A 22,456-nucleotide genomic window follows, 5' to 3' on the forward strand; every position below is an offset into this window, starting at 1 on the left:
CTTTCTCAAGTGCATTAAATGTTCATCTTCTGAGTTGCTATAATTCAGGATATTACCAAAATATACAACTTTCTCTCCTTGATCAGTCCTTTCCGCAAAAGCTCCTCCACTTTCTCTTTGAGTGTCTCACTCTCCTTCGAATTCATGCGATAATGTGGCAAGTTTGGCGAATTTGCACTGGGGATAAGATCAATTTAATGTTGAATGTCTGGCATGGGAGGTAGTCCATCTAGTATGTCTTCTGGCATTAACTTTTCAAATTCTTTCAACAATAGTCGAACAAGCTCAGGAAGCTCCTCCACTTGTGGCTTTGACTCCTCCTGTAGTACTTATTTCGCCACCAACACATGGACTTGCTTTGTCTCTGTTGAGATACTTTCTGTAAATAGCCTAGATTTGTAGTGATTGTGTGCAAAATTAGGTGCTTAGACTATGTGATATGATTAGGTTATAATTAGAGAATTGAATTATTTTCTTACCTATTATATATTCTTGTAAGTAGCATATATACCCCAATTAATTTGACCTCCTTCTCAAATTCTTTGGTAATGGTCAAGAAAGTATAGGCCTCTTTTTGCATCTTGCTCTTTTATGGTAGCAAGTCATATTTCACCCCCTCCTTCTAATGCAATAAGTATTGGTTTTTCCAAAGTGTTGTACATTAACATCGTATTGTCATGGCTTTCCAAACAATAAGTGGCATATATCCTTGTCCATCACATCACAATAGATCTCGTCGTTGTATTAGCCTATGGAAAAAGGTACTTTGCATCTTTCATTCACCTCAATGGAACCAGCTTCTGTTTTAATCCACCTCAAAATGTATGGATTGAGATATTTTTCTGTTGGTAGTCTCAAACTTTTCATGGTCTCCCTTCCTATAATATTTTCACAACTTCCACTTCTAATAATAACACCAAAAATTCTTTTTTTTAATTGCGCAACTGGTACGAAATAGTTGGTGGCATTATGTTTGATCTTCTATTTTTAGGGCTAGCATCATCCTCCTTACGATATAAATTTGCCCTTCATCAAGCTCCTCATCACAATTATCTTCAGCTTCGCGGCAAATTTCAACATCTTCTTCCCTAGTAACGCCATGCACCATCTTCCTTAAAGGGCAATCACTAGAATGATCCCCCTTGTTGATTGCAATTGAAACACTTTCCATGGATCAGTCTAGCATAAGGGATGGCAGCCTTTGGCGTCTCTTTCTCCTTTCCTTTATTCATGGGACACTTTCCAACAGCAGACATATTGTTTGGTGTTTCTGTTGTAACCATGGTTTTAAATCGTGGTCGCAGTAGTGGGTAACGGAAACAAGCTTGTAAGGATGTAACAATTGTAATGTAACGGTAACGGCAATGGCTTGGCACTATGCTAAAAAAAGTTCTTAAATGAAATGATATTGATTAGATTTAATTCAGAACAATGCATACAAATGTATAATAAACATAAATACATAAAATATAGATTATTTAACTTAAAGTTAAACATTATATAATTTCAAATAAGAAAAATCAATATAATCTTTATAGATCGAGTAAAGTAATAGCTCAAAGTGCAATTTTAACTCAAAACTAAAACTTTAATTCATAAAAAATTTTTAAAAAAAGAAAAAAAAACTAAAAACTAAAATAGATAAAATTTAACTAAAAGTTTATATAAGAAATATGCAGGAAAGATTGAAATTTGAAAGAGAACGGGAAGAGAAAACTTAAAAAATATAGCTTTTAAAGCTATTGAAAATTGTAGAAACTAATAAAACTGAGAATAGGAGGTAGAAGAGAAAGGATTATCGACCGTTACGTAATGGTAATGGCCGCCTGCAAATCAGCGGGGTTGTTGTACAAAAGGGTAACGAGTAACGATCATGGTTTTAAATCGCAGTCATGGACGCATTTGCAGGTAACGGTAACAGAAACATTCCTGTAACGATCATAACATAACGATAACGGCCTGTTGCTATGCAAAATTAATGAAATTAATAAATATTTAAAGATGCAATCAAAATTAAGTTGTACAACTTAATAATAAGTATAAATATATCATATAAACTCAAAATTTACAATTTTTAAACATCATGCATGATAATTAACCTCAATTTCCATCAAAATGAGCGTTTAGCATATTCTTGAGTAGATCCACTTTGATCTTCTAATAAAAGTTATCGAACATTTTAACTTCTAATCATTTTTTATTTATACATTCACTACAAAGTGAAAACTCAAGGGATTCAAAAAAATCTAAAAATTATTTAAAAGTAATAAAAACTTAGTTGTGAGTTTGTAATCAAAGTTATCTAACATTCTAACTTCTAATTATTATTTTTTTTGCATTAACTACAACAATGATTCAAAAAATATCTAACATTTGTTGAAAAAAAATAATAAAAACTAACCTTTTTGCACAATAGATTTTTAAACCACTCTAAAATATAGAGTTCTTGAGTCTTGAAGAAGTGAACGGAGAAATCTGCAACCTTTATTAGTCAAGCTTACAGAAATTTAGGAGAAAGTTGAGGAGAGAGTTTGAGAATTGAGAGAAATCTAATGTTTTTTTGTTTTAGTTTTGGCAATTTGGCTTGAGAAAATGAAGTGATAAGGCTAAAAAGAGAGTTTTCAAGCCTTCAATTAATCAAACATCACATGAAGAAGGCTGTCCCAGCAAGAAGACAGCATTCTCTGCAAATTCCTGCAGAGAAAAAAAGTAACGGCCGTTAAAACCGTTAAGTCGCGGCCTGTAACGGCCGTAACCGTTATGTAACTACCGTAACACTCGTTACTTTAACAAAATTTTATTACCGTTAAATAACGGCCATGACCTTTTCCAAAACATGTAAATAATAACGTAATGGCCGTTATTTAAAACTATGGTAACGGCCCCCCTAAAACTCATTACATAATGGCCATTACGTAATATTTAAAACCGTGGTTGTAACCATATCCCTGATTGGACCCACCTTAGTCATCTGTGTTTTAGTTCTAGCACTAGTGTTTGTTGTTTTATAATGATCAAAACTTCTTCTTTGTATCATCTCGATTTTCAAGGCGACGTTTTTAGCCTCGAATAAGGTTCTCAATATTTGAACTCCAATTCTATCCCTTAGACCGGTTTTAATCCATCTAAATACCTTGCAACTTGCTACCCTTCAAATTCATGGAGGTTGTTTCTCTTGGCCAACCTTAGAAACTCCGTCATATAGTCATGCACCATTCATCCTTCTTGTTGGCATCTTTGGTATTGCTGGAAAAGAATCTGCTCATAATTTGGAAGCAAAAACTCATGTTGTTGCAAGTGTTTCGTTCGGTACCTTATTTGCATCGGATCTTTCCCTTCACATTCCTCCTAGATTGTAATCTCTCGTACCTAGCAGAGGCTACACCCTCAATCGACAAGCTACAATCTTTACTTTTCATTTTAGGGCTGTTTCATATAGTCAATTATCAGCAATCCAATCCAAGAATTCCTCAACATTAAAACTCCTATTGAAGTTGGGAATATTATCTTTGAGGTGAAAGTCCCTGATATCCCCTTTATCCTATCCATCAACGCTGCCTCTTCCATATTCTCCTTGGCATTAGTACCTAGGAAAATCACATGGTTCAAAGTCCTCTTCCTCCGAATCCTCCTCATAGGCATAGTGCCTATATGCATGAATTCGTTAGTCAACATGGTCACTACGGATTGCACCACCCCTTGGCCATCTATTGTCTGTGCGATTCTTGTTTCCTTCAATTCCCCAAGCATCAAAACGGTCCGCAATTTATTTAATACATCGTTCTATGCCCTCAAATTTGAGATCCATCCTTTGCTCAAGACATTGCTCCAATTGCCCTTTGTTGAAGGGCTCTAGCTCTCTTGATTGCCGTTTTGGGAACTATTGCCGTCTCCTCTAGTTGTCATCCTTGCTCTAATACCACCTGACGCAGCATAGCTAATTAGCACTCACACACACACTTGTGAGAAAGAAAATGAGAGAAATTCTGTTATAGATGCATTCATGGGCAGGACATATTAGCTACATGGACTTTTTAGCAAAACTGATTAACAGGATGTTTATCTTGTTTGGATTTTGCTGTTATCAGATTATGCTGCTATAGTTATCTTCATTAGTGTTCAAATATTTATTCTGTTGCTATCTTTTATCTAGTAGGACGTCATCTTTTCTAGTAGGAGTTTGTTATTTTTTAATTACTATCATGTCTTTGTAATCTCTCTATTTAAAGGGAGATAATTTCAGTAATAAAGCAAGCAAATTTTGAATAATTCTTAGATCTAAAACTCTCTCTCAACGAGTCTTGAGGTGGAAGTAGCATATCATCTGATTTTTTACTTATTGTTCACATATGTCAGCTTGCGGAATTCCAAGTTGGTCTGGCTAAGCTTGCTTTGCTTTCGGGGAACCTTGCATCTTCACAGGTATGTTCACTTAAACTGTTACATTAAAATTAGGTATCTGGAAGAAACAAATGGTTTCCTGTCTTCTGTCTTCCAACATCCAAGAGGTAACTGGCTGACTTACGAAGGTGTTCATTCAATAATTTGGCATTCATGTAGGTACTTGGAGCTATCCAGCAGGCAGTCCTGCGTGGCCCTCAGTATCCTGAATCTCATCATTTGAAAGGGCTAGTTTGTGAGGCACGGTCTGAGTATGAAGCTGCTGTTGCTTCATATAAGCTAGCACGCTGTGCAATCAACATTTCACCAGGCACTGCTTCAAATGCTCACCTCCGGGATATAGCAGTTAACTTGGCCCGATCTCTTTGTAGGGTAAAGTAGTTGGCCTTGTTTTTTGTTTGCGTTTTTAAGCTTTTGTTTATACCTGTAGAAGTGTGTATATCTCACCCGAGCCCCACTTGCAGTTCAACCCATGTGTGTGTATTTATTGTCTTAATCAAATGATATCATTTGGTGCAGGCAGGGTATGCTGCAGATGCTGTTGAAGAATGCAAATACTTGAGGAAAGAAGGTGTGGCTCAGTATATGCATATTTATATCCAGGAAACAAGTGGACTGATGTGTAACTGCTTCAGTATTCTTGTTTAATGCTCTTTCTTGTTATTTGTTCTCCTAAATTTGTGAAAATATGAGGTAAAATCATAAGTGAAACAGCAATTAGATTAACAAGTGAAACTCAGGTGAAAAACCTAATTTATCAAAATGTATAGGTTGGTGTTTTCTTTGTTTCCACACAAGTCATATCATTACTGGTTTATTTGGAAGTAAGAAAAAATTTGTGGAGTTGTTTCTTGATCTTGCAATTTGATGAAGTTTTACTTGTTTAAGGTGTCCTTGATGCGGAAGGCATACAGATATATGCTTTCTCACTATGGCAACTTGGTAAGTGCGATCTTGCCCTCTCGTTGGCAAGGGATCTGGTTTCCAGTGCCAGTTCATTGGAGAAAACATCTGCAGCCGTTTCTGTCAGTTTCTTCTGCAGATTGCTTTATTACATTTCTGGACTAGATTCAGCAATTTCTAGCATTTTGAAAATGCCAAGGGAACTGTTTGAGAACTCAAAATTCAGCTTTATACTGTCTACTATACATGCTCTTGACCAGAGTAATAGGCTTGAATCAGTTGTTTCAACCAGTCGTTACTTCATTGTATCTCATGAAGATGTCACTGGAATGCATTGCTTAATAGCACTTAGTAAATTGGTAAATTTCTTGCTTTTGTTATTGGAACTTGAAGATCTTAGGCTAAGCCTGAGGCAGCACTTGTGTATGGGTTTTGAAGTTTAACGGTATAAACTTTACTTCTTGGTCTGTGCAGGTGAAGCATGGATCAGATTCTTGCCTTGGATATCAGGATGGAATTAGTTACCTTAAGAAAGCCCTTCACAAGTACCCCAACAGTAAATTAATGAGGTACATGTAACTTGAAACAAAACGCGTTGTACCTGGCAATGCTGAAATTTTCTGCATCTGTCATTGTTGTCCACATTCCCTTTCAGCCTGTCTCCAGCTTTCTTCTACTTGGCTAGAACCTATCTAGCTGTTCGAGTCCATTAGTTTATTTATAAATAGTTTGCAGGACCTAAGAAAGATCTCACTGATAGAATAAAACATATTCTAAATCATGATTGCCAATCATTGTTAAACTCTTCTTTCATTAGGAGTGGAATGGATTGGCCATATTGTCCTCGTAAATTTTGCATTATGATTGTTGCTTTAATGCCTCTGTGATCATACTATGCTGGATGCATGATGCATCAATTCCATCATAACTGATGTTTTCTATAGACTAATTTCAAGAAAAATCAAAAACTTTAATTTTGCTGATTTTCGCTGCAGTTTCTGTACAAATGCTTTCATATGGCAATCAATCTGGCTATTAGCAATATTTTGTGTTATGGTTGTTGAGATTTAGCAGTTTTATCTTTCTTGGACTCTGACACACATTATGGGAACAGGAACTTGCTCAGTCACCTTTTGCTATCCACCGAGGAAGGGGAACATACTCATGTAGCAAGTAGGTGCTGCATTATAGATTCCTCCTACTATGGCAGTAAAGTAGGTCTAAAGTCTGGGTGGGAGCTCCTTGGTGCCGGTTCAGTTGCTTGCTATGCAATTGGCAATAAAGATCCAAAGTTCTCTTTCCCAACATGTGGTTATCAATGTATGAAAGGACCTGGAGCCATTCGAGAACTCCAGAAGTATGGTAACTTCTGTCTTATCTTTAAAATCTGAGTTTTACAATGCGTTGTGATTTCTCATAAATCCTTTATGAGAAAGCTTTAAGTTCCTTGGGTTGTTAGGATCAGTATACTGGTATTGGTTATTTTGTGGAAATATACGATGCTCCTGAATCCTTGTGTACATTATAATAATTTAGGTACATAGGTCTATGGTAGTTTCCTCTCATTAAAATGTGCTCTACCTCCAAGTTGCCTATTAGTCTCTATAGTAATGAAAAACCTTGAAAGGCATCTTGCTAATATTAGGCGCAACAGGTGTGATTCTCATGTTCTTATTTTGAATATGCAGGTACTTGCGTCAGGAACCATGGAATCATAACGCACGATATTTGCTAATACTTAATATTTTACAGAAGGCACGTGAAGAGAGATTTCCTCGGCAACTTTGTGTCATACTCAAGAAACTACTTTCTGTGGCACTTTCCAATGAGCTATATTCTAGAGAAAGCTTTTCATATCAATATCAAAAGTTTCAGCTTCTGCTATGTCTTTCTGAAATTAGTTTGCAATGTGGGAATCAATCTGACTGTATTGAGCATGCTAGACGTTCTGTGTCCCTTTGTATCCCTAATAACTACCGTTTTTTTGGGCATTTACTGTTATGTCGAGCCTATGCTGTTGAAGAAAACTTTGTAAATCTTCAGGAAGAGTATATTAGATGCCTGGAGATCAAGACAGATTATCATATAGGATTGATATGTCTTAAGATCATGGAATCCCAATACTACATTGAAACTGATTCAAATATCTCAGAGCTGAGTTTCAAGGATTGTTTAAAGGAATGGAAGAATTCATGGAATATGTGGGCGGCTGTATTTAATTTGGTTTTGGGTTTAATATCCATATGGAATGAGGATTTTTTATCTGCTGAAGCATTTCTTTCGCAAGCTTGTTTGCTGGCGGGCACTGACAGCTGTCTTTTTCTCTGTCATGGTATTTGTCAATCAGTAGTTTGGTTTGAAGTGTTTTGCTATTATTGCTTTCGACTTGAATTACTTTAGATATAACATGTTTTGATATAAATTTAGCAAATACTGCATCAAGTTGTCTTTCTGTATGTCTAATAAGTTTCTACAAGTCTATCAAATTAGTGACAGACATGGTTTAGAGTTGCATCTATATTCATTCGGATTATTATTATTTTTATATATATAAAGCAATGATGATATGTCTTGAACATATTGGAAAAATTAGTTTTACTCGGTACTTAGGAGAACTTAAGGGTCCTCTGGCATGTTCTATTTGCTATTGTGAAATCAATGAACACAGGCGAGTTTTACTAGTTTTCGACTACAGATATTTTTTTCAAGTTTTAAAGCTTGAGTTTTTTCTCTGTACTTCTGCTGCTTATTGATAAATATAGAAAACGGATTGATGACTATTGCATGTCTGATCTGAGCTAATATCCAGGTGCCATCTGTATGGAGCTTGCCAAAATGTCAAGTAGCTACCAAATTTTATCATTTGCTATAAGGAGTCTTACCAAAGCTAATACAAATTCTATCATTCCATTGCCTATTGTGTCTTTATTGATGGCACAAGCAGAAGGGAGCCTTGGCTCTAAGCAGAAATGGGAGAGGAATCTTCGCCTTGAATGGTATTCTTGGCCACCAGGTATGATTATATGTACGAACGCGAGAAAGTTATTTATAAGGATGATTGTGTTTGAATTCTGATATATTGTGCTTTCCTCACAATTTGGGATTACCATTAACCTTGAAAAAGAAAGTGGTGCAATCAAATTATACCTTATTTAGATGATATTTTTTGGGATTTTTGTACAATTACTGGGATGGGGAGTAATTGAAAATGATTTATGGGGTGCAACATCCTTTGCCTTTCACATTTTCTTCTCGAACAAAGACACTGATGAACATGTTTTACAGCAGATCATGTTAATATGTTCTCCCGTTTTGAATAAATAAATATACAGCAAGAGTAAGTTGTGTGTAAATTTGAATCAGCATGGAAAATTTTACTCATGTAAATTGATATAATAAATTCGTGGATCTTGTCATTCTACCATTGATTATGATCCATGCCAAAGGATTGGGTGAGAAGGTTGGGAACTGATATGATTTGAAATTAATCAACTGCGAAAGACGGCTAATGTTATGCTTCTACATCCATTTAACGTTTGTTCTCATGTGCTCATATTTTTCTCAGAAATGAGGCCTGCAGAACTGTTCTTTCAAATGCATTTGCTTGCACGTCGATCAGAAGTGCAAATTGACTCTTCATCCAATGTGGAATTTTGTCAAAGCCCGCTGAAATGGATTCTACGGTCTATTCATACAAATCCATCTTGTTTGAGATATTGGAAGGTTTTACAGAAGATTACAGAATGAGTTGCACTCTAGCGAAAGACAAGGGTAAGATGTGTAATTTTTCAAGTGCTACTGTTAGTCTAGTTGAGATTGTAGTTGGAAACGTAGTGATAGTTTGTATTTAGTTAAGCCTTATTTTCGGGTTGTTGTACCTTAATTTATGTTGCTGTACCTGTTGTACAGAAACTTTGTTTCTGAAGTTTTCTGGAGTTGTCTTATGAAAAGTGTAAGTAGCTTTAAAAATTTTGTATAAAAGCTTTCTTTTGTAACTTTTACAGCAGATTAATACCAGATCAATAGAGAAGTTTCTTCTTCAAATTCTTCGTATTTTTCTTTATTTTTCATTTTCTTTCTTTGTTCTCCATTGTTGCAATTGTTACTAGTGGTACCAGAGCTTTTCATGGGCTTTGTGTGACCCTTGAAGGGGAAAATCAACAAGGAAACCTTCCTCAAAAACCTTAAAACACTTGTGAGTGAAAATATGGTTTCAAGTAGCTATTTAACTCCTACTCCACCTATTTTCTCAGGAGAAAATTATTCCATTTGGTCAGTGAAGATGAAAGTTTACTTAAAGGTCTATGATTTGTGAGAAGTTGGGGAAACGAGTAGAGATCCATCTCCCTTAAGGCATAATACTATGGTTGTTCACATAAAACAATACAGTGAAGAGTGCAAAGAAGTTTAAAGCGCTCTCTTGTCTTCATTCTGCAATTTCAAATATTATTTTCACTTGAATCATGGCTCATGAGTTAGCAAAAGAAGTTTGGGACATGTTGAAGGAATAGTTCCAAGGAAGTGATAAAACCAAAAAGAAACGTGTAAATTTCAAATATTATTTTCACATGAATCATGGCTTTTGAGTTAGCAAAAGAAGTTTGGGACATGTTGAAGGAATAGTTCCAAGGAAGTGATAAAACCAAAAAGAAACGTGTAAATTTTAAATGTTAAAAGAGAGTTTGAAGTCCTTAGATTTTGAATCTATTAACGAGTATGTTCCCTTCCATTGATAGTAGTTGCACTTATCACATATGTTCCCTTCCATTAATAGTAGTTGCACTTATCACATGGCAAGAGATAAAAGCATGTTCTCTTTCATTGATAAATGGGTGAGGTCAAATAAATAACAATTATGTCGCGTTAGAGGGGAAGCCAATTGCTTTGAAAATGCTTAGTAGCATTTTTGGAAATACTTCTGAATTGTGTGATAGTTATAGAAATGCCATTTAGAGTTTTTTAAAACACTCATCACTTCTTTGACATGACAACTCAAACTAGCTCTAATTGTCATTTTTTTTCTTTAATATTTTACACTAAATTCTCTTTTCTATAATATTTCACTTATGCAGCTCATAATCTCGCTTTCTTTACTTCTTCCCCGATCTAGAGTTTTATATTCATTTGCTCCCTCTTTTTGATTTTTTTCCCTTTCATTCTTTTATATGTTGTTTTTCCATCCAGCCCTACGTAGTCACTGCAATAACCACCTTAGCGCCGGGATACCAACACATCGAAAGGCCGCCACACTATTGCGGATGCTCACAATTCCTCCATTTCATTCTATTTTATGTTTTAATTTATTTTTTTAACATGTAATAATGGTTTATTATTTGTTTTGAATGATGGGCAGTTTTGAGTTAAAACTTATTAATGGAAATTTTGTTTTTAATTTTTTTATTTTAGATATACTTTGAATAATTTGTTTGTACATAGAAAATATGTAATCTTAATTTGTTTATAAGAATTAAACCAAATTAATTTATTTCCACTTGATTCGATTTGATTGTATATAAAATTTAGCTCATCAATAGACTTTGAGAGGAGATGAAAGAACTAAAATGCCAACAAAGTACTGATTTTATTGTGAGAACCTCCAGTGCCAGACGGAATGCTCAGCGCAACCTACACACTTCATCTTCTTATAAAATTTAGTTCATGGTGCTAAATTGTTAAAAGTTAATATGGCAAATAATAGCTTCTCTCTGAATTGGAATTCAGTTGAATAACACATCTCATATGTTGCTAGAAATATTGAATCTAATTTGTGGCATGAAAAATTTGGTCGCTACAATCTGAATTATCTCGAGTACAAACAAAGTAAAGAGATGGTTAGAGGTATGCCTGAAATTATTCTTGATGATAATGTGTGTGAAAATTGATAACTGGGCAAGTCTTATAGGCAATCTTTTTCTTGTAATTAAACATTGAGGCTAAGGCAAAATTAAAATTAGTTCATACCGATGTATGTGGACCATTGAGTATAATTTCTTTGAGTAATAAGTTGTATTTCATTATGTTTATTGATGATTTGACAAGCATAATTTGGATTTATTTTCTCATCAATAAGTCCCAAGTTTTTTTAGTTTTTAAAAAGATTAAAGCTCTTGTTGAACAAGCAAAGTGGTTGCATTCTAAAGGCTTTAAGATTGGATAATAGTACTGAGTATATTTCTTATGAATTTAATAAATTTTATGAAGATTTAGGCATCAAGCATTCACTCTCAGTTAGCTATTCTCTTGAACAAAATGGTGTCTCAAAGAAAGAATAGAATAGTAATAGAGATGGCTAGATGCATAATGATTGAGAAAAAATTTTCGAAGAGTACTTTTCAAAAATTATACATACAACTATTTATCTTCTCAACAAACTTCCTACAAGGTCAGTACAAGGAATGATACCTATGGAAGTTTGGTTTTGTTCAAAACTATCAGCAAAACACTTGAAAGTGGTAGATTCAACTTGTTACATCCATGCTCATGCAGTTAAAAAAGGCAAACTTAATGATAAGGCAAAGATTGACATCTTCTTGGGTTATGCAGCTCAATTAAAGGGCTATAGAGTGTACAAAGTTGAAGCTAGTAGGGTAGTTGTGTATAGAGATATGAAGATTGATGATGATGTATATTGGAACCGAGAAATAGATTAAGTTGAGTATTCTTGTTTAGATTAGTAAAAAACTAAAACCATTCTTGTAGTTCTAAAATTAGAAGTCGTAGATTCTCATACCGATTCTGATATTGATTCATCTCCACTAAGAACCAATTGTGTTGGTGAGATTTATAAAAATTTTAATTTGGCTATTTTAGAACTTTCAAGCTATGCTGAAGATTATTAGTTGAGGCTACAAAAACGGAAGATTTTTCACTTGGACATCAAGTCTGTGTTCCTTAATGGCTACTTGGAGGAAGAAATCTTTGTTAAATATCCTGAAAGATTTGAGATTGATGGCTGTAAAGGTCATATCTACAAACTTAATAAAACTTTATATATATTAAAATAAGCTCCAAGGGCTTGATATAGTATAATGGAATTTCACAACTTGATCAAGACTTTTAAAGTAGTTTTAATGAGCCTAATTTATATGTGAAGAACAAAAGTAAGAATTTGCTTATTATCTCTTTGTATGTTAATGATTTATTGGTAATAAGAGACAACTTGGAGGAAATTCAAAATTTCAAAGAAAGGTTTATGTACGAATTTGAAATGTCACACCTTGATGTGATAAAATATTTTCTTCACATTAAAGTCCATCAATTTGAAAGTGGAATATTCATCTTTCAACACAAATATGCCCTTGATATATTAAAGAAATTCAACATAGAGAATTTCAAATAAGCTGCAGCTCCATTGCTGAATAGAAGCTTCATACAAATGATAGAGAACCAAAAGTAGAAGGTTCTATTGTTGTATTCGACTGCTACAAGGCCTAATTTTAAAGCCTAATTTGATGTTTTTAGCTCGTCTATTATTTAGATTCATACAATTTGCTAGTCTAAAGTATTTTGGCATTGGTAAAAGGATCCTCATATATTAAAAGGTACAGCAAACTATGGCATTCTCTATACTAGTATTCAAGATGCTATCTTGGTTGGGTATTTTAATAGTGATTATGCTAGTTACTTGGTTGATTATAAAAGCACCTTAAGGTATGTTTTTTCCTTTAATCTGGAGCTTTTACTTGGAATTTAAGAAAATAAGACATTGTAGCTCAATTCACAGCAAAAACAAAGTACGTTGTAGTTGCATCTCTACTAATCAAACTATTTGATTGAAAAAAATTCTAGTTGATTTGCTACAACCTGAAGAGGAACTGTGATTTATGTGAATAATAAATAAGCTATTTTCATAGCTGAAAATTCAATTCAACATGATGAGATCAAGTTAGTGTATAGTTCATTGCATTTCTGATTTGCAGCAGGCTGAGATCTTTATTAAGGTATTATCAAGAGCAAAACTTAAAATTATGAGATCTTTATTTAGTATTTTTAATAATAATTTTAAAAAGTGTTAGTTTAATTGTGGTTGTAATTAGGAGTAGATATTATTCTTCTTGAATTGAAAAAGTTGAGCGAATCAATTTAATTTGATTTAATTTAATTTAAAAATTAAAAAATTTCAGTTTGTTGGATTGGATTTAATTGAAAAATATTCAACAAAATTGAATTTAGCATAGTGCTAAATGTGCCACTCTGACCTTGAAGGTCATGGGTTGAAGTCTCAATGTCAAACACTTATTATTTTTTCCCCTTTTTCCCTTACCTTTTAATCTTAATCGTTCATTAGTAATTAATCTTAGCCATTCATTTCCTTAGTATATATTCATTATTTTCTTTCACAGAATACCTATCCGCCCTTATTCTTTTTACTCCTTTCTCTACCGCCAGCCACTCTTTTTCTATTTTCTTCTTGCTGCATCATCACCTTCACAACTCCAAGCCACGCAACGCTAGCCACAGCCGCACCCCTATAGCGCCAGTCCGCAGCGTCGCACCCCCAGTTGGACGTCGTGCCTCTCATTTGTAGTGCCTGTCACACCGCTCTATTTCTCCTCCACTGCGCCAATTATCGCCGCTGCTCCAATGCGTCACAGCCGGCACCTAGCACAACCGGCAGTGATCAGCCGTAACATTTCCATCACAACAGATTGTGTCTTCCATCTTTAACTTGTTCTGTAATTTAATATATTGATTTATGTATTATCTTGTTTGGATGTGAATGATTTTGATTTTGGATGAAATTTTGTTCAAATGAAAATTTTTCTTGATTTGTCTTGGGTGTTTAAAATTAGTTGAATTTGTGGTTTTTCGATGTGTAGGTGTCCCGGCGCTAAGGTGGTTATTTATTGACTACGTAGGGTTAGATAAATGGAAAAACAATATACTTTGAATAATTTGTTTGTACATAGAAAATATGTAATCTTAATTTGTTTATAAGAATTAAATTAAATCAATTTATTTCCAGATGATTCGATTTGACTGTATATAAAATTTAGTTCATCAATTGATCACGAGAGGAGATGAAAGAACTAAAATGCCACAAAGTACGGATTTTATTGTGAGATCCTCCAGAGCCAGACAGAATGCTCAAGCCAACCTAAACACTTCATCTTCACAGTTGCTGTCTTGCTAAATGGTCCAACAAAGAACGCGAAGCAAAATTGAGTTCTAAACTTATTCAGTCCTATTGGCTACTACCTCCATGAGGAAAAAAAAAAAAAAAAAATTCAATAGTACGCTGAGCTAAGCAGCAAACATAAATTTCTCACAGGAATCAAAAGTTTACTGCAATTATGCCAATGGAGTTCTAATATCATACAATTTCAAAGATCATCTCATGTTGCGCCATAAAACTGATGACCACCAAAAAGCAATTAAAGTGAAAGAGAGGAGAGAAGAACAGTGGCAATATTTCGCTTGACTTTGAAAAATGTCACGCAGTGCAGCGGAACAGTAGAAAAAGACTTGAATCTATTAGAAAAGACTCAAACATTTGCTACCAAAATAACAAATCAGCTTCCTGATGAGAAAACCTACATCCTAAAAGCTTGGTGTCACCATCAAGACACAAGTCAATCAAACTTGCACTTGGGGAAGCATTGCCTGCATGCTGATACAAATGCATACATTAGTCCTATCACAGCAAGCAGCAACACTGCAACATACAATTGGAAACATCACAATTTAGTGAAAATAGGAAAAGGTCATTTCAGTGGAAGCCGAAGTCATTATTTAAGCTTAACTTAAACAACAAATTTACTAAAACCATTCAGATCAAAGAAAGCCTAAGATATATTTGCATAGTGATATTGTACTCTGCTTGAGGTAAATATATTGGGAGAATTGGCTTTTCATTAATATTTAATAGTAATAAAATGTTTTTCACGCCTCCATGGTGGGTTGATTGCCATGGAATGCAAGCAGAAATTAATAATTTAGCAAGGGTATGTAAGACGTACCAGTCACAGAGAAATAAAATAAAATTGCCAGGCGATATCTGACAATCCATGGTAAATTTACTTCAAGAGTACAATGCCTTCTATGCGTTCCTAATTTAATGGATGGCACAGAGTTCATGCTAAGTGATTGCAGCTCCAACAATGGAAACTTTACACCAGTCACAGGGTATCCATTCACGTCTCTCACTTCAAGCTTCAAGGTCACAGGAGTTGTACTCCAGTCTATTTCAATTGCTCTGAAATTGGGTTGGCCTACAGAGAAATAGATATTCAAAATATCAAAAAATGGACCAAAAGGAAATTACATAATGAGAATGCTACTCCTCGCATACCATATGTACATGACCTGAATCTGCAGTTTTGGTTCATTACTCTCATTGTAGTTGGTGTCAACCATGCCACGAATCTCACAATTAAACTTAATGACCCTGGAACTGCCTTCTCAACGGCTTGGGAAAGTCCACTTGAGGTCACATCATACAGTGGATATCCTGTAGCACAGTCATACCGATAGATTTCTCCAAAATGAACATCTCCACTAATAAAAAAGATGCCTTCTCTCTGCATAAGAAAATATTAAGTGGTAAATTTGGAAAATTGGGAAAAGCAGTGCATGTTTCCGTTCTGGAAAATAGTAAAAAGTATGGTTTTTCAAAAAAAAAAAAGAAAGAAAGAAAAAGAAAAAGACTAACCTTACTATCTAGTATTAATTTAAACAGGCGATTCCTCTCCTTTGGAAAACGTCCCCACGACTCCAAATAAAACAATGGACCAGTGGTTGCTGAAAGATTTGATATAACCTAAATTGTGAGGGCAAAATGAGAGCATAATTAACCCATAATAACAGAATAAAAGGCCCTATCAGTGAGGAACTGGATATGCACATAGAAATATCACAAAAATGTCAAAGGGATTCAGGATAGAAGGAGAATGTGGTATTAGCTTAATAGTATCATATCAGGCTAATCACCAATTATGATGTGCAGCATATTAAGTAATGAGTCCATGGGGAGGGAAAAGGCTGCAAATGCCAGAAATCAACAGCTGGAAAAAATTTCAGCATGCCCAGAGGCAGACACCCCAGAACACATCCTGGGGGCAGGAAGGGCATGAATCCCCAGTCCTGAGGCGAGCATGCCTAAAGGAATTCCACAATCCACACGCTCTAGGGAATTTTCTGCACAGTGAAGAAACGGGAATTGCTGTTTTTGTCCAGTTTTTAATGTCTTTAGCTTTATTTAGGAGTTATTTTGTAATCCTAGTTTTGTTCAGACTAGTTTACTCCTATTTTACTTATGTATTTTATTTATTTAGCCTTCCCATATCGTAGAGTTCTATTCCTACTCTGTTTAGGGATTAAAACTCTATGGGATAACTTGGATTTTGGCAACTTTGATTGATACTAAATCCCAGCAGAGATTTGTCTCTCAATTTTCACTGGTGTGTGAGTGTGGATTATTTTATGAGCTTAACGTGTGTCAAATTATTCCTTGAAAACCAAAGGAAGGCAGCCATAATGCAATGAACAGCTATAAAACTGCCTCCTTATGCAGAAGCATAAAGCAGCATCCACAGGTGATTCAAGATGTGAACATGAAACCACATACCATAATTTCCATATATTTCACATAGACACTATAGCATGTTAACACAACCATTGCAGGGTTCTGGAAAAGGTGACAAGAATCTAAACCACCAGCCAGGGACGGACCACACATATATGTAAATATATGAAAAAGAATGCTGTCAAGATAGATCAATTATGAAGTAAAACATAAAATATATGGTAGGATCTATCTACTTTTACATGTATTTGATAAATCATTTAAAATGGATTTATAATAATATTTTTATAGTGTTATAAACCTATAGTCACTAATTTTCTCCTACATTATTATGCTTACTTGTATCTTCATAAACCTGATCAAGGGTCAATTGTAAAATAATACCTGAACGGAAGATCCAATAATGGTGATGGTTGTTTTTGGTCCATTCAACTCTTTCTCTAGCCATGCCCACTGAGAACTTCCCAGCACACTTCCATCACTACGCAAGGGGTCTCTGTGGTATCTTGTATCTAAGAGAATAACCTAAATAAGTTTATTCGCCATTACTCAGCATCAATTGAAAGTTTGTCCCCTATATACAAAAAAGACAAGCAATATACAGCTCCCAGAACACCTCAGAAATTACAGCATATTACCAAAAACAACAAAATCATAGACACAAATCCCGCTGCAGATACCACCTTACGAAAATGAAAGCGCAATAGAGCATGTGGTAGGAAAGAAAAACCTTTTTATACCTTAATTTGCCTGTTTGTTGGGCCAAAAATATAAGACGCATATACACCTTCCTGTTTGCGCCTACAATATTGAAAACCATGGCAAATTAAACTGGTCTCCAAACCGAAGCAAATGGAAAAGAAAAATACTTAAAACAGAGTAAACTTTAATCAGCCCAGGACAAACAATAAGTTATTATAGGACAATTCCTCACCGAGGACTGTCTTGAGGTTCATCTAAGAAATTGAGGAGAAGTCTCTGGTTGTTGACTTTCCTACTAAATTCTTTTCCAGCATCATTTAATCCATAATCATGGTCATCCCAGGTGCCAATTACCTGCAACACCCATGCATTATCACTTAAGACAGTATGAGGGATTAAAGTAGAGAAGTTCAGAGGAAAGAACCTTAGCAGTCTGTGGAAGTCGAGAATAGCCAGGAATAGTCTTAGCTTTATGGTATCTGGACTCCATTTCCTGCTGAGAAGAAGGGACAAACCTGGGAACATTCTTCCATGGCCCAATTGTCCTTTCCTTTCCGAAGAGTTTAAAAGGGCGTCTAACGTCTCCATAAATGTTGTCACCGAGCCAAATAAAAAGTTGGGGATCAAAATCTATTATTGCATTCCAGATTGGCTGCATAGAAGCAGAGTCACATTAAGAGCATCCATGAAGTAGAGGGCAAGAAGCAACGGATGCTACATTAATCAAGCTTGCGTTTTTATACACACAAAAAATAAATAAAGAAACTCTTAAATCACTCTACAAGGATTCTAATCAGAGCAATCATTTCTACGGGATATGCGCTTTTAATAGCGAACAACACAAACATGGTTAATGAAGAAAAAGGACATAAAAGTAGAGAGTAAACAAAAGAAACTTATCATCGCAAAATAATCAAACTAGAGAAACCTGAGGGGCACTTTGGTTGGCGCATGATCCAAAAGCAATTCGCGTGACGAGAGGTTCTTCCGGTTTAGAAGCGCCGCCGCTTACAATTATTGTACATAGTACCAGCAACCACCTTCTCCACCGCCAATTGCTGCCCATCCTGTATGTATCAGTAGGGGAAATAAGATTGATCGCAATTAAAAAATATATTTATATATATTTGTTTGTCTCAATTAATACACGTGCTACATCTTTAATTTATAATATAATTTTAATAATTTTATATTCTCTTTAAAATGTTACTACAATATTTAAATTAGGGTTTTTTGAATATAAATATTAAAAGCTCTTGTAATCTGTGATTTTTTTTTTCTTCAAATTTATTTAAATAAACTATTTTTATAACAGTGAAGCGGTGGAACAAGCGGAACGAAGAATATATTCAAAGAATCAAAATGGAAAATGAATGCGAATCTATCAAACAGCCTCCTGCTGCTGCTGCGTCAACAATTATCCATCACTTCACTAGTGCATATATGCCTGCTGCGTCAACAATTAACCATTTTGTTGTTTCGTTCGTGCACGTCAATGCTAAACAAGGAAGGCCCTGCCCAGCCTACTTTTTAGCCTTTGCAATTGGGCCTAATAATTGCAGTAACCAACACTAACCATAGCTAATAAATTTAAGTTTTAAACATTTCAAAAATTTAAAATTTTGGCCTTTTTATCATTCATAGTCAATTTTTTTTTATTGATTTTAGTTTAATTTAAAATTTTAATATTAAATTAAAATTAATAATTATTGATGTAACTGCTGATATGTAATAAATATTAATATTTATTTAATATTATTGACCAAAAGTTTTATAATAAAAATTTTAAATTTTTTTTGATATTTATCAATTATAATTTAATTTTAAATGATTGTTTTAATTATAGTTAATTAACTAATTTTGATTTAAATTATTTAAAATTAATATTCTTTTATTTAGAATAATGAAAACTAATATATTTATTTATTTTATTAAATATAATTGTTATATTTTTAATGTATTTATTACTATTATTTATGAAATAAATATAATATTTTATAATTAAAAATATTATATTGTTTAAAACAGTGTTTGAAATCATTTTTACTTTTTTAAATTAATTATTTTTTCTTAAAATTTAAGTGTACATATATAACTAACATTTATAAAATATAAAATATTTTTTAAATTTTAGTATAAATTATAATTCTGTAAAATGAAATTCATTTATATGGTAATAGAAAAATATCACAATAGATATATATAAGATATTATTAATTTTTTTATATTCTCTTAAAAAATTGGTAGTAATCACGTATTCATTATTATTATTAATTATTTAATATTATTTATCATATTTTATATGTGTATTTTTTTCATAAGTATTATTTATTGCAATATCTATGATAATTTTAATAATAGTAAAAATATAACTAGGTAGAAATTAGTATCACGTTAACTGAATTTCAATCAATGTTTAAATATATAGACCATCTGTACACAATTTAAAATATCTATACTTAAATATTTTCTCAGAAAAATGAGAAGAAATTACAACCATTAGTTAATATATATTTTAATTGAAAATAAAATATAGTTGATCAGATATTATATTAGAATTGAATTGTACTACCATAAATAATGTATTATATGATAGTAAATTATATTAAATTTAACTAATTTAGATTAAAATTAATTAATTTGTTGTACTTGAAATAAAACTTTAAAATTAGATTATAATTGATATCAAAAGTTTTAAATTTTGTTTATTATAAAATTTTTATCCACATTAGTAATAACGATTAAAATATTAATATTCATACTATATTATCAATCCTAATCTCAATTATGATTATGGACTATAAATAATGCAAAAGTTTTAAATTAGACTAAAATTAAAAAAATAATTAAAATTAATAAAAGTGCTAAAGTTTTGAATTTTTTAAGATAAATTTATATGAAAATTTTAAAATCTTTTACCATTTTATAATTTAATTTAAAATTCAAAAATTATAAATTAAGATGCAATTATATATAATTTTTAACATTTGAATCGTGAATGGTAAACGCGAATTATTTTATTATATTTATATGTCATATAGATAAATGCTAAAATAAAAATTTTAATTGGAGATAGTGAAGATGACTCGAATTATTTTATTATATTTATTTATATGCTATTGGTAAAAATATGGGAGATTTATAATTTAATCTTTAGGTATTACTTTTATTAACCGGTGTATTTTCAGAAATCTATTAAAACGTTCTTATCTTTTCTTTTCATTAACAAAATAATTATTTTATCTATTTTCGCCGTTAAAAATATAGCGAAAGACCAAATTACCCTCTTAATTTTTCTTCCCCTCCTCCTACTTCTTCTTCTTCTTCATTGATTCTTTCTCCTTTTATTTTCCTATGATTCTTTTTCGATTTTTTTTTTTATTCTTCTTCTTTAGGGAGGAGGAGATTTTTCTTTTTTTTCTTCTTCTTTTTATTCATCATCATTTGTTTCTTCTCTTTCTTCTTCTTTTTCTTTTTCTTCTCCTTTATCGTTATCATCTTCTTCTTTTTTAAGGAGGAGAGACCATTTCGTTGATGGAAAGGAATGACAATGACGTTTTAATATATATGAGAAAAAATTAGGATGTTTGGATATATTTTAAAAAATATAGGGACTGATTTGTTAATAATAGCAATATCCAATGACTAAATAAAATGTTTTATTTGAGGGTAAAATTGAATTTTAAAAATTTTCTCCATCATTCTTTATTTATTTTTAATAAAAAAAAATGACAGAAAAGTTAATGACGTTTTAATAGATTTTAAAAAATGCTCAAATTAATAATGGTAATATCGAGAGATTAAAATATAAATCTCTCTAAAAATATTTAAAATTTTAATATTTTTATAATTTAATTTAAAATTTTAAAAATTAATGTAATTCACTTCAAAATTTTTAAATTTATTTTGTTTATTTTTATCTAATCTGGTGTAAAATATTACAGTTTCAACTTATTTCTATTTGTCATAGTTCCAATAAAAATTACAATAAATTTCATATTTTTTATTTTTTCTTTTAAAAATATCTTGTTAAGTCTCCATTATAATAAATGTGATTATATTCATTATAAACAATCATGTTAATATAATAAAAAAATAGAAATTATACTATTATTTTTTACCATTATACTATTAATTTTCTATTACGACTTAATAATATAAAGTAGCATTTAAAGATATAAACGTAGATATTGTATTAAGAATGGACATAATTAAAACTCAATAGAATTAAGAGAATTATAACTAAAAAATAAAAAAAAGTCTAATTATAATTTATTGCAGTAAATAAATGAAATTGAAATATAATAGTAGAATCATAAAAATTTAATAGGAAAAAGAAAATAAATTTTAAGATTTTGAATTAAATTATTTTAATTTTTAAAATTTTAAATTAAATTATAAATTAAATAAAAATTTTAAATTATTTTATATTAATAACATTTATTTATATATATGACATATAAGTATAATAAAATAATTCACATCAATCTTATTCATTTAGCAACACACAGTTGATTTAATTTAAAATTTAAAATCAAATATAATTATAATAAAATTTATGATTTTGAATAATTTTCTTAATTTTTAAAATTTTAAATTAAATTATAAAATAATATTAAATTTTAAATTTTTTTATATGAATAGTCATTTTTTAAACATTTAAACCTAAATTTAACACGGATCCATAAAATTTAAACCGTAGCCAATAAGTTTCCTCAAATAAATCTACATGTCATATGCTGTTTTTTTTTTTTTCACGGGTAATTGCAATGCAACGCTCTAATGGGCAAAATACATAAATGAGTCTAAAGACAAAGCTCAGAAATTCAAACTAATATTTTTTTTTCAGCAAATTAACTCATAAATTAGATTATAAAAAAAAAAAAAAAATTCAAACCAAACTCAGCAAAATTAAGGAAAAATTAA

At 32.1% G+C, this 22,456-nt stretch overlaps 2 protein-coding genes across 6 annotated transcripts in view; one reads left to right on the forward strand and one right to left on the reverse strand.

Moving 5' to 3' along the window:
- LOC110606404 (tetratricopeptide repeat protein SKI3) overlaps window positions 1-9,348 on the forward strand; it is a 32,276-nt gene extending 22,928 nt beyond the window's left edge. For all 4 annotated transcript variants that reach the window (XM_021745197.2, XM_021745198.2, XM_021745195.2 and 1 more), the window contains 9 exons: window positions 4,357-4,422; window positions 4,561-4,773; window positions 4,921-4,972; window positions 5,290-5,663; window positions 5,779-5,873; window positions 6,419-6,661; window positions 6,993-7,636; window positions 8,114-8,317; window positions 8,870-9,348. In XM_021745197.2, coding sequence (XP_021600889.2) covers window positions 4,357-4,422; window positions 4,561-4,773; window positions 4,921-4,972; window positions 5,290-5,663; window positions 5,779-5,873; window positions 6,419-6,661; window positions 6,993-7,636; window positions 8,114-8,317; window positions 8,870-9,051 — 2,073 coding nt within the window. In that variant the 3' untranslated portion in view covers window positions 9,052-9,348. The remainder of the gene's footprint in view (window positions 1-4,356; window positions 4,423-4,560; window positions 4,774-4,920; window positions 4,973-5,289; window positions 5,664-5,778; window positions 5,874-6,418; window positions 6,662-6,992; window positions 7,637-8,113; window positions 8,318-8,869) is intronic.
- Window positions 9,349-14,527: 5,179 nt separating this feature from the next.
- On the reverse strand, window positions 14,528-18,948 carry LOC110605802. Of its 2 annotated transcripts, none has more exons than XM_021744440.2 (9): window positions 18,459-18,948; window positions 17,955-18,182; window positions 17,763-17,884; window positions 17,569-17,629; window positions 17,213-17,353; window positions 15,956-16,063; window positions 15,596-15,824; window positions 15,264-15,515; window positions 14,528-14,959 (listed from the first exon to the last, which is right to left on the reverse strand). In XM_021744440.2, the coding sequence occupies exons 1-9, from the start codon at window positions 18,594-18,596 to the stop codon at window positions 14,877-14,879; spliced, it is 1,362 nt and encodes a 453-aa protein (XP_021600132.2). In that variant the 5' UTR covers window positions 18,597-18,948; the 3' UTR covers window positions 14,528-14,876. The 2 variants fall into 2 exon arrangements, with proteins under 2 accessions (XP_021600132.2, XP_021600133.2); XM_021744441.2 differs by having other exon boundaries at window positions 14,528-14,914; window positions 18,459-18,947.
- Window positions 18,949-22,456: the final 3,508 nt, after the last annotated feature.

Source organism: Manihot esculenta, chromosome 18 (assembly GCF_001659605.2).
Source record: "Manihot esculenta cultivar AM560-2 chromosome 18, M.esculenta_v8, whole genome shotgun sequence".
Taxonomy (NCBI): domain Eukaryota; kingdom Viridiplantae; phylum Streptophyta; class Magnoliopsida; order Malpighiales; family Euphorbiaceae; genus Manihot; species Manihot esculenta.

Coding starts and splice junctions, on each gene's coding strand:
- LOC110605802 (XM_021744440.2), bottom strand. CDS start 18,596: ATGGGCAGCAATTGGCGGTGGAGAAGGTGGTTGCTGGTACTATGTACA. Junction 16,064..17,212: donor TTATTGGATCTTCCGTTCAG/GTATTATTTTAC, acceptor CTCACAATTTAG/GTTATATCAAATCTTTCAGC. Junction 14,960..15,263: donor ATTTTATTTCTCTGTGACTG/GTACGTCTTACA, acceptor TGTATGTTGCAG/TGTTGCTGCTTGCTGTGATA.